Source organism: Geospiza fortis, unplaced genomic scaffold (genome assembly GCF_000277835.1).
Source record: "Geospiza fortis unplaced genomic scaffold, GeoFor_1.0 scaffold23, whole genome shotgun sequence".
Taxonomy (NCBI): Eukaryota; Metazoa; Chordata; class Aves; order Passeriformes; family Thraupidae; genus Geospiza; species Geospiza fortis.
The window spans coordinates 15,618,172-15,630,546 of NW_005054303.1; the positions used below are offsets into that span (position 1 = coordinate 15,618,172).

Here is a 12,375-nt window from a genome sequence, read left to right on the forward strand (position 1 = left end):
TAGCAGCACCCATGACTTCAGCTTGATTTAAAGATTGATTAATCTGGTGACTCCTCATAATTTCATCAACCCGAATTGAAAATCTTGGGGATATTTTTTCCTTTTCTTGTAAAACAGTGAAGAGATTCATCTTGTTGAGATTCCCAATGTTAAATCTTTATAGGTTTGTTTTCATGTGGTATTTGAAATTATTGTGTCTGGAATGGTTTGGGATGGAAGAGACCTCAAATCCCATCCCATTCCACTCCTGCCATGGCAGGGACACCTCCCACTGTCCCAGGCTGCTCCAAGTCTCATCCAACCTGGCCTTGGGCACTTCCAGGGATCCAGGGGCTTCTCTGGGTGACCATTCCAAGCCCTTCCCTTTCCAAGCCCCTGGATATTCCCGTGCTGCTGGGAAAGAACCACCACCCCCAGCCACCCCCAGCTTTAAAAAGAGGGGTTTTAAATTCTGTTTAGAAAATTGAATATCAATTAGTCCCAATTCAATTGGAATTGAAGCCGGAATTCTGGAGAACTTCCATGAGCACCAGGATCAGGTGGCTTTAAACTATCTGGCTAAAGGCAGGGAATTTTGGAGTTTCCCTGCAATATCCCTGCAGAATCCTTCGTCCCAACATCATATTTTTCCTGCTTTTTCTCTTTTCCAGCCCTCACGTGGCCTGAGCAGAGCACAGCCTTATGTAACCACCCAGTCACACATTCCCAACATTGGGAATGTTCAGGGAAATCTCCCAAAAATTGGGAGCATACTTCACTCTCCTGGTAGTGCTTCTGCTTTGGCTTTGCTGCAGCTGTCGGGATCTTTCCAGCACTGCTGTTGGAAAAAAAAAAATCATCAGGTTCTGCAGTGGGAATTTTCCATTAATTGACCATTATGAAATGCTTTGGCAGAGGCTTTGCTGCAGTTCCATTCCCAACTTGGATTTCTTGGAGCTTTCCCGATATTCCTGCAGAAATCAATCCGTTGCCATAGTTCAGTGCTTGCTTGGAAGGGATTAGCTGGAGAGGGACTGGGGACAAGGGATGGAGGGACAGGAGCCAGGGAATGGCTCCCAGTGCCAGAGGGCAGGGATGGATGGGAGATTGGGAATTGGGAATTCCTGGCTGGGAGGGTGGGGAGGGGCTGGGGCAGAATTCCCAGAGCAGCTGCAGCTGCACCTCGATCCCTGGAAGTGTCCCAAGCCAGGTTGGACAAGGCTTGGAGCCATCTGGGATACTGGAAGGTGTCCCTGCCCATGGAAGGGTCTGGATTGGGATGGGATTTGAGATCCCTTCCATCCCAAACCATTCCCTGTTTCCATGATCCAGCATGGACCTGTTCCAAGAGAGCAGACTGGACAAGCAGTTGATGACATCACAGCTCCTGGAATCATGGAGTGATTTGGAACCATTTATATAAAAATGACCTCTTGTCCCACCCCCTGCTCAAACCGGGGCCACCTTCAAGGTCAGATTCCTCGGGACTCTCTCCAGCCAAGCTTTGGATGTCTCCAACTATCCCATGGCCCCTCTGGACACTTTGCCAATTGCACAGGGAGTTTGTTTTCCTTATATCCAGGAGAAATTTCTCTTGGTGCAGCCTGGACCTCATGGTCCTTTCCTCTGCACCTCCAAGAAGAGCTTTTCACCTTCTCTAGAACTTTCTGGTAGCAAGCCGAAGACAGAAATTCCATCTGCTCTTCTTCCCGGCTTCTCCTTTGTCTTCGTCTTCTCCAGGAGTCTCTGGTTGGCTTTTGAAGGCAGAAATTGGATTTTCCCTTCATCCAACCATCTCCAGGTTGGCCAAACCCAGCTCCTTGTGGATCTGGATGGCCTCCAGTCACCTTGGTGGCATTCCCTGCATTGTTCCAGTTTATCCATGTCTGGGGCTGGACAGGGCGCTCAGGAATTTGTCTCACAGGGATGGTTTGGACGAGAAGGAATTTTCCCCTGGAAACAGCTCTGCTGCTCTTGCAGCCAGGGATGGACGTGGTTTCAGTCTTGGTATCAGTCCTGGTTCCAGGTTTTAAGGGATTTCCTCAGCCTTGTCTCGAGTAACTCCATGAAAATGAACCTGAGCCCAGATTTGGCCCTCTCAGGTCTTTTATCCAAGGATTCACCTTCATCCGAGGGTCAGAGATTGGAGGAGCATCCCTGGACTCAGTGATGGAGCTCGTGGCTCCTTGTTTGCCATCCAGGGATGTGCTTTAATAGGGATAACCTGGGAATCAATGCGGGAAACGTTCTGTTCTCCATCACAGCTCAGGAGTTTGACCCTAAAAATTGCAGCAAGTTGATTTCCTCCTTTTTACTTTCAACCTCGTGAGGAGAAACCAGAATTTCTGAGCACTCTCAACCCTTTTCAAGCACTGCCGTGATTTCAAATAACCTTTTGAACAAAACTGAAATCTCATTAGGAAATGCCATCCTAATTTGGAGCAGCAGATCCACAATTTTCTTCTGTGATCTTAAATTAAGTGTTTTGGAAGGGGGGATGAAGGTAACATTTATTTAAAATCCGTGCCCCATTATGAGGTGTTATTGCTGGAATTGTTGGGAATTTTGGAAGAGTTTTTCTTTCCAATTAATCAAGAGACTCTCCAGCTTCAGTCTTCTTATGCAAATAGAAATGGAGCAGCTCAAGATGAATTCTTATCTTTAAGATGAATTTTTAGCATTTAGGCTTGGCTTTTTTTCTTGAAATTGCTTTCCAACGTGGAATTTTCATGTGTTCTAATCTACTTATTTTATTAACAGAGTTCTTCCTTAAGAATTCCATGGATTGTCAAGCTTTGGAAGAGGCTGCTCAGGGAAGGGGTGGAGTCAGCACCACTGGGAAAGTTCAGCCAGTTGTGGATGTGGCTCATGAGGCTGTGGTTTAGTGGTGAACGTGGTGGTGATTGATGGTTGGATTTGGTGATCTCAGGGGGCTTTTCCAACCTCAACAATTCCAGGATTCTCCACCTTTGCAGAGGGATCTGAGAGTGCCTTTTACTGGTTCCTCTTAGTCACGTGAAGATTTGAGAACCTCGTTCTCCATTTCACTGAAATTTGACCTCAAATGAACCAACATTTTGATAGTCACACCAGGTTTTGCAAAAATAGGGTTAAATTTGGGGATAAAGGAATAATTAACCCCTACCCAAAGGGTTTTAAGGAATTTTAAGGAACAAGAAGTGCTGAGAAGGTTGTGGAATGGCTGCAGCCAAGGCTGAGTTGCGCATGGAATGTTGTGTTCCTGTGTGCTTGGAGGGTGCACCTGGAATGCTGAGTCCAGGATTCCAGCACAAGAAAAACGTGGAATTGTTGGAGAGGAGATCACAGAGATACTCTGAGGGCTGGAGTCACTCTGGAGCCAGGCTGGGAGAGCTGGGAATGTTCCCCTGGAGAGGAGAAGGCTCCAGGGAGAGCTCAGAGCCCCTGGCAGGGCCTGAAGGGGCTCCAGGAGAGCTGGAGAGGGACTGGGGACAAGGGATGGAGGGACAGGAGCCAGGGAATGGCTCCCACTGCCAGAGGGCAGGGATGGGTGGGAGATTGGGAATTGGGAATTCCTGGCTGGGCTGGAATTGCCAGAGCAGCTGTGGCTGCCCCTGGATCCCTGGCAGTGCCCAAGGCCAGGCTGGACATTGGGGCACCCTGGGACAGTGGGAGGTGTCCCTGCCATGGCAGGGGTGGGATGGGATGGACTTCAAGGTTCTTCCCACTGAAACTGTTGGTTACCAGGGATGGAAGGACAGGAGAAGGGGGAATAACTTCCCACTGGCAGAGAGCCAGGATTGGTGGGATAGTGGGAAGGAATTCCCAGCTGTGAGAGTGGTCATTTGGAAGCTGTGTGTTTCTAACCAGTACTTAGCAAAACCATCCCTTTCTTTCCTTGTTTTTCCTTGTTCCATTTCTTTCCTTCCTCAATAAAATTGTCCCTCCAGACAAAGCTCAGAAAAACCCCAGAAAACCCCCCAGAAACCAGGACTCTTTTTTTTTTTCCTGGTTGGATAAAGCTCAAATTAATTACTTTGGTATCCTCATATTCCAAGGGTTATTGTGTTTTTATTCCTTGTGGAAGCCAATTCCTCGTTGTGGGCATCTCATTTTCTTGGAGCTGCTGCAGTGGGAGTAATTATCTGATATCTGTATTTTAATCAAGAGAAATGTGTTCCAAAGCCCGGGATGAATTTACCTGCTGGAAGTTAAATGCCTGTAACTAAAAGCAGGGAATCTGCATTAAATTGCTGCCTTAAATTGCAGCTTTAAAAGCAAACAGCTGCGTGCACATGATCCACAGACTCCTGGATCCTGCCATTTGGATGCAAATCAGGCTGTCTATTTATTGCCAAAGCTTTATAATTTTGTGGAAAAGAGTTAGAAGAAACAAGGAGTAAAGCTGCGAACCAGACGAAACCGCGGTAATCATCGCACTATAATAGAAATATGATTGACATTTGCATGAGATTGGCTGTGTTGTTCTGCCTAAAAATGTGAGTTTTGAAGGAGATCCAGTTGGGGAGAAGGAAATAAATCCTAAACCTGACTTTTGCTGCAAAATTCCTGAAATCTGGGGCTTTTCGAGCTGTTTTGTCTCTGTTTTACCCTTGCCTAGTTATGAGGCGCCGCGGGAAATTCCCGGCGCCGTGCTGTCGCTGAGTCGCCTAAAGCCCGGCTTAAACTTGGTTTTTCCCTGCCTGTTTTTTCCCCAGATTTGGATGATCCCATAGTCACGGTCCACCAGAGCATCGGGGAAGCCAAGGAGCAGTTTTATTATGAGAAGACCGTGTTCCTCAGGTGCGTGGCCAACTCCAACCCGCCCGTGCGCTACAGCTGGCGCCGCGGCCAGGAGGTGCTGCTGCAGGGCTCCGACAAGGGGGTGGAGATCTACGAGCCCTTCTTTACCCAGGTAGGCCTGAAAAACGGGAATTTTTTTCCCCATCTTGAGGCTTTGTAACGGGATCTGCCCGCTGGGTTTGTGGGGTGAGGATTGGGGATGGCCCCCAGATGATGATGCCTCACCCAAAGGTTCCTGGGTGTTGTTAATAGATTTGCTGGCATAAAATATATATAGATTTTTTGTAAAAATATTAATTATTAAATGATTGGGGAGTGATATCTACAGGAGGCCTTTTAAAGGGATTTTTATTGGATTCTGCAAGCCCAGACTTCTGTTTTGATTCCTATTTCTTCATCCTTCCTGATCCAACTCAGTGATTCCACGCTCAGCCTTAAAAATCTCTTAATGTGGATTAAATTTTAGGAAAAATTTTCTTTATGGAAGAGGTACAGGCTGCTCAGAAGAGGGGTGGAGTCTCCATCCCTGAAAGATGGAGATTTTTGTAAAAATATTAATTATTAAATTATGGGGAGTGATATTTACATGAGGTCTTTTAAAGGGATTTTTATTGGATCCTGCAAGCCCAGACTTCTGATTTGATTCCTATTTCCTCATCCTTCCTGATCCAACTCAGTGATTCCACGCTCAGCCTTAGAAATCTCTTCATGTGGATTAAATTTTAGGAAAAATTTTCTTTATGGAAGAGGTACAGGCTGCCCAGAAGAGGGGTGGAGTCTCCATCCCTGGAAGTGTTGAAAAACCAAGTGCGGATGTGGCACTTGAGGACATGGATTCATGGAGAACATGGTGCTGGTTAATGGTTGGAGTTAATGATCTTGGAGTTAATGATCAACCTTAAAAATTCCATGATTCCCGACTCTATGGGAGCTCCCCATGTTGGTTTTTGTACTCCTTTTTTTCTGCCTCTTTTATCTTGAAATATAAGGTTTCATTTCACAATTCCCCCACTTAAAAATGAGGCGTCAAAAAAGGAAATAAAACCTTTTCCAAAGTGTTCCTGCTCCCATTCCCAGCCCTGAAAGAATCCTGGCTCTGTCAGATAAGCTGAGATTAATTTATCATGTACAAATTTGCACCGAGGCAGGATGAGAAAAGGTGGCAAATCCCATTGTCTGTGGCCAAAAGTGTGGGATGGTGTTTGAAGAAAAAAAAAAATAAAAAGAAAAGGGAAAAAAAGAGGGGAAAAATTGGTTTGGAAAATCTGAAGGAATAACAAGGAAAGACAGAGGTGAAAACTGCTTGGTAATTTGGTGTTCAGAGCAGAAAGCAACTGCGACTTTCATAAATAATTTTCAGTTAATGATTTGAGAGCACCTTCCTTTGTGGCTTTTTATTGTACTTGACAGCTTTATATTGCTCCAACAGCTCCGTGTTTTCCGGAGAAATGTGGAGCCCGGAACCTTGCAGAGATGGGAATTAAATCACAGAGCCAAGTTATTGGTGTCCTAAATGTAGTGAGATTATTTTTAATTTAACGCGAATGGACTCAGTTTAGCAAATCTGGGGCTTTGCTTGGACTCAAGAGTAAACTGGAGTTTTGAAATGTTTTAATTAAAAAGGGAAAGTGGATTTTTTTATTTTGTGTTTCATAATGGAAATGCTGAGGATTGCCTTCCCTAAAATCTAAGGATTCATCTACTAAAATGTATGACATGAAATTAGATTCTTTTTTTCAGGTTATTAAGATCATCCTTCCTAAAATCTCGGCGTGGGTTTAATTAATGAATAAATCAGATCGTCCTGGTGATATTCCAATCTTATCCATAACCTTTCTCCAGTTATTGGAGGGCAGCTGGAATTAGTGTGGCCTGGATCCGTGCAGGCAAGATCTGCTCTGAGTTTATGAGAGGAAAAGATGTAATTAAAGGTTCAAGAGTCATCAACATCTTCTGCTTAATTAGTTCATTTCATGGTAGGGATGCAAATAGGGAGAGCTGGTGGGAAGAGGGACAGAGGGCATTTGGCTTCAGAGGATGAAGACTTGGGAATTTTGAGAGGGAATTCTTTTCTTGAGGGCTCTGAAGGTGGATTTAAATCTGGAAGTGAAATGGAATGGAAAGGAAAATAAAATTTCTCTTGTTTTTTACCCCCCAAAAGAGGTTTTATTATGATGCTTTTGTTATTCTGGTAAACACAGAATCCTGAAATGCTTTGGGTGGGAAGGGACCACAAAGCTCATCCCTTTCCAACCCAGGAATCCCAACGCTGTCCAGCCTGGCCTTGGGCACTGCCATGGATCCAGGGGCAGCCACAGCTGCTCTGGCAATTCCAGCCCAGCCAGGAATTCCCAATTCCCAATCTCCCACCCATCCCTGCCCTCTGGCACTGGGAGCCATTCCCTGGCTCCTGTCCCTCCCTGCCTTGTCCCCAGTCCCTCTCCAGCTCTCCTGGAGCCCTTCAGGCCCCGCCAGGGGGCTCTGAGCTCTCCCTGGAGCCTTCTCCTCCCCAGGGGAACACCCTCAGCATTCCCAGCCTGGATCCAGCCCTTGGAGCAGCTCCATGGATTCCTCTGGATCTCTCCAGCAGCTCCACGTCCTGCTCTGTCCCCAGAGCTGGGGCAGCTCTGCAGGTGAGGTCTCACCTGGGCGGGGCAGAGGAGCAGAACCCTTTCCCTTTTTGCCCAAATTCTGGGGTGATCCCAAAATCCATCAGCAATTGAATCATTGGAGACAGTTGGAGAACTGGGCCAATCCAAACGAATTCCTTAAATATGATCAGGTTTTTCCAGTCAATCAGGAAACATCAGCCACTTGTTCCAGCACCCGTGGGGAGACAAACGGAGCAAACCTGTCCATCCTCACCCACAAAATGTTGGGAAAATGAACTTCCCAAATCCCAAATCTCGATGGAGATTTTTTCCCTGAGAGTTCTCATTCTCCTCGTCACTCATTGGAATTGCTCAGCCTGAGCACGAGATTAAATTTGCTGTATTTACGATAATTATGCAATTAGACATAATTAGACTAATTATCCCAACCAGTGAGGAAAATGTGTACATTTTTTTATAAATATCTGTGAGCTAGGGACAGGATCCAGAATTCCATCGGGAGTTCAGTGCAAGTTCAACCTGGAGCTAAGGAGGGAATGCTGGGATGAAGCTGCCCTGAGCTTCCAGAACTCAGTGCCTTTGGCAGCCTGGATCAGGCCCTTCCCTATTCCAGAAAAACCTCCTAAAGTGGGAATTTGATCCTTAGGAGCAGCCTTTCCGTGGCTTAATTTTAATTCCATAATTTCCACGGGATTGTTTGTCCATAGAAGCCATTTAAATCCCAATATTCCCAAAATCTCTCCACAATTTCAAGGACTGTTTCTTTTCTTTCCTGCTCAGCTGTATCTTTTTGATGGATTTATTTTTTCCCAGTTCTGTACATTCATTTTCTCAATTTTCCTTATTTTTCCTAGACATTCCTGGGCACTTTATCCACATCCATGCGTTCCTAAGGTTGTGCCTTCCTAGGCCCTTCCCAATTCCAGAGAAACCTCCTAAAGCAGGAATTTGATCTTTAGGAGCAGCTTTTCCAAGGCTTAGCCTTGCAATGGGCTTCATTTTAATCCCATAATTTCCATGGAATTGTTTGTACAAAGAAACCACTTAAATCCCAATATTCCCAAAGTCTCTCCAAGATTTCAAGGACTGTTTCTTTTCTTCCTGCTCAGCTGTATTTTTTTTTTATATGTATTTATTTTCTTCCCAGTTTTGTACATTTGTTTTCTCAAACTTTCATATTTTTTTCTAGACATTCCTGAGCAGTTTATCCACTGATATTGTTAAAAAAAATTCTGTGTCTTCCTAAGGCTGTGCCAGTATTAAAGTTGTTTAGATTTATTGGGACACTGGATAATGAACATTTCCCACATTTTTATTTTGGGGCTTTGCAGGGCGAATCTCCCATTTCCCATTTCCCTATTTTCTGCTTTCCATTTTTGAAGGAATTTGACATTCCATGTCCCTTTCAGCTCCCTGCTCCATCCCTGCTCCCTGGCTAAAAATAGAATCCATCAGCTCCTCGTTTTTAAAGGAAAACAGGAGAAATTTTGTACCTTGGGCTTTTTTCTTCATGGAAATTGTACCTTATCATAAATTATCCTGAAAATTTTGCAACTTGGGATTCAAGTCCATCAAACAATTTCCCTCTGGCTTTCCAGTGTTGATATTCCCTGTATCCTTTGGAAATCCTTTGTGGGAGGATCTGGAAGCCTTTAGGTAGAATCCCTGGAAAAGTTGTTTCCATTTTGTGGAATTTCTTGTGAATTTACTCCTTTTTTTTAGGGCCATCCCTTCTGGATCAGTCGGGTTGTGTCTTGTGTGTGGTATTTCCAGGGTCTTCTGTGGCTGGAAGGAAATGATGAATCTGACTCCATGTTCTTAGAAGGCTAATTTCATATTATATTATATTATATTATATTATGCTATACTAAGACTATACTAAAGAATAGAGAGACGATACAGACAGAAGGTTTAACAAGATACTAAAGAAAAACTCATGACCTCCTCCAGAGTCTGACACAGCTGGACCATGATTGGTCATTAAGTCAAAACAATTCACCTGTTGGATTAACAATCTCCAAACCACATTCCAAAGCAGCAAAACGGGGAGAAGTAAACGAGATAATATCATTTTCCTTTTTCTCTGAGGCTTCTCAGCTTCCCAGGAGAAGAAAACCCATCGAAGGGATTTTTCCAGAAAATATGACAGCGACACTTGGGGATGTAACATCAGGGGTCAATCCCAAGAAACACACTTGGGAATGCTGGAGGAGGATGGAAATCCCAGATCCGTATCCATTTTTCCTCTGCCTCTGCCCCTTCCTGACATTCTCTCCTTCTTTTCCAGGGAGAAACCAAGATCCTGAAACTGAAGAATCTGCGACCTCAGGACTACGCCAACTACAGCTGCATCGCCTCGGTGCGGAATGTCTGCAGCATCCCGGATAAAATGGTGTCCTTCCGCCTCTCCAACAAAACCGGTGAGCCCCAGCAGCCCCCCCTGCCCTGGCTGCACTCAGCTCTGGAATTTGGGGCTCTTTCAGGGAATCCTGGAATGGTTTGGGTGGGAAGAACCTTGAGGTCCATCTCATTCCCACCCCTGCCATGGGCAGGGAGAGCTTCCATTATCCCAGGGTGATCCAAGCCCCAAGTCCAGCCTGGCCTTGGGCACTGCCAGGGATCCAGGGGCAGCCACAGCTGCTCTGGCAATTCCAGCCCAGCCCCTCACCTCCCTCCTAGCCAAGAATTCTTTCCTGATATCCCATCTAAATCTACCCTCTTCCAGCTTAAAGACATTCCCCCTTGTCCTGATCACTCCAGCCAGGAATTCCTTCCCAATATCCAACCTAAATCTCCCCTTTTCCACCTAAAAGCCATTCCCTGTGTCCTGTCCCTCCATCCCTTGTCCCCAGTCCCTCTCCAGCTCTCCTGGAGCCCCTTCAGGCCCTGCCAGGGGCTCTGAGCTCTCCCTGGAGCTTCTCCTCTCCAGGGGAACATTCCCAGCTCTCCCAGCCTGGCCCCAGAGCAGAGGGGCTCCATGGAGCAGCTCCATCACCTCTGGAATCCCTCCAATAGTTCCTTGTCTTCCCTCTGCTGTTGAAACTTTGGAATGTTTATTCCACAAAATATTTCATGGGAAAACGCCAACCTTTCTCTACTCTGGCATTGATTTCAGGGATTGATTTGACCTTTTCTTACATCAACCTAAACATCAATTCCTTCATTGATTCCAACCAAAATGTTTCCTTTTGGATTTAATTGTTCCAAATGGGAATATCTGAGGGTTTATTGGATATTTCCAATGTGTTGAAATCCTTTTGTGGGAAGGTCTCTGAGCCTTTACGCAGAATCCATGGAAAAGTTGTTTCCATTTTGTGGAATTTGTTGTGAATTTATTCTGGTTTTCGGGCTCATCCCTTATGGATCAGTCAGTTGTGTCTCTCCCTCTCCTTGTAGCTGTAACACCAGGGGTCAATCCCAAGAAATGCTCTTGGGAATGCTGGGGGAGGATGGAAATCCCAGGTTTTACCTCTCCTAAAGGCTCCGTGTCCAGGATCAGCACAGGATGTGTCTGAAATGGTTTCTGAACCTCCCACCAAAGGGCCAAACTGAGCTTGGATTTCTGACTAACCAGGAACTTCAGGGGAATGTGCTTTGGAAAACAATTCCGCAGGAAGTGTTGGAATGTTTGGAGACCTCAGGTTAGGTTAGGGTGGGTTAGCCTGAATAATTTGTGTCTGAAATCAGGGAGAAAATGAACACAAAATTAAAATGCTGAGCGTGGCTGGGATCAACGAGGAATTTTATTTGCTCTTCCATATTTCCCATCATTCCCATCCTCAGGGCTTTATTCCAAGGAGTTGCCTCCAGCTTTTTTGGAATTGCTGATTGGACAGCAGGCCTGAGACTGCTGTCCACAGCCCTTGAAAGCAGCTCTACCAGGAATTATGATTTTCTCCAAAGATATCCAGGAAAATTTATTGAAAGGCCTTAATTCACACTCCCATTAATTTTTCCTGGGGGAAAAAAAAAATATCCTGAAGTGAGGTTTGGGCTTCATGAGGAGCTCTGGTTTCATGGCAGGAGAAGCCTTTGCATGGGAGGTGGAGTTGGGAATTGGGAGAAACTCCTGACCCTCATCCACCTTCATCCATGGCAAGAGATAAGTGGGAATTGATCCCACTCCCTTGGGATTGGGATTTTTTTCCTTGGAATAACTTTCCTGTTGGAGCCAGCACAGTCTCAGTTCATGCTGAGCCTCATCTTCAAAAAAATTGATGTTCCAGCACTTGGGGAGCAGCAAACTCTCATTTCCTGAGCCCAGGATGGGTGATCCTGGGGCAATTTTGACAAAAGAATGAATTATTCCCACCTTACACATGCCATGGTTATTTGGAGAGAAAATTGTCTTTTCTGGAGTAATTTCCCAAGTAAACAAGCCTGGGAAATAACAAGGATTCTCTCTTTTCCTTTAAGAATTCGATCACAAGCATCAAGGGCAGGATTAGATGTGCAAAGTGATTAATGCAGGAGCTCATTAAGGACAGGGACTGAGGTGGGGGTGACTCTAAACCAAAAATTGCTTATCTAATAAAACTTCACCTCACAGAAGCTCTTCAGTTGAACTTCACCTGCTGTAACTCAGGAGAAATTAGAGAAATTATAAATCCAGAGGAATCCAGGATAAATCCAAAGTAATGAAAATCAGAGCCTGAAGTTGAAGCTGTTTCAGTCCTGTCCTGTCCATGGGGTTTAATTGGAAACTGGAGGGATGGGGTGGAGAGACAGGAATATCTGAGAGGTGCAAAGATGTGCCAGATTTATTGTCACTGCTGCGGTTCTGTGTTTAATTCAGCTGCACTTGGTGGGATCAGAACGGGGGAATTTGGCTGTTCTGCATTTGATGGAATCATGGAATGGTTTGGATTGGACCTCAAATCCCACCCAGTGCCACCCCTGCCATGGCAGGGACACCTCCCACTGTCCCAGGGTGCCCCAATGTCCAGCCTGGCCTTGGGCACTGCCAGGGATCCAGGGGCCGGCACAGCTGCTCTGGCAATTC

General features: G+C 45.5%; 1 protein-coding gene across 1 annotated transcript in view; it reads left to right on the plus strand.

Annotated features, from left to right (window-relative positions):
* Positions 1–12,375, plus strand: part of MDGA2 (MAM domain containing glycosylphosphatidylinositol anchor 2) — a 148,001-nt gene that overhangs the window by 27,854 nt on the left and 107,772 nt on the right. Inside the window, 2 exon segments of the mRNA XM_014311868.2 lie at positions 4,677–4,873; positions 9,661–9,793. Of these exon segments, the coding sequence (XP_014167343.2) occupies positions 4,677–4,873; positions 9,661–9,793 (330 nt within the window).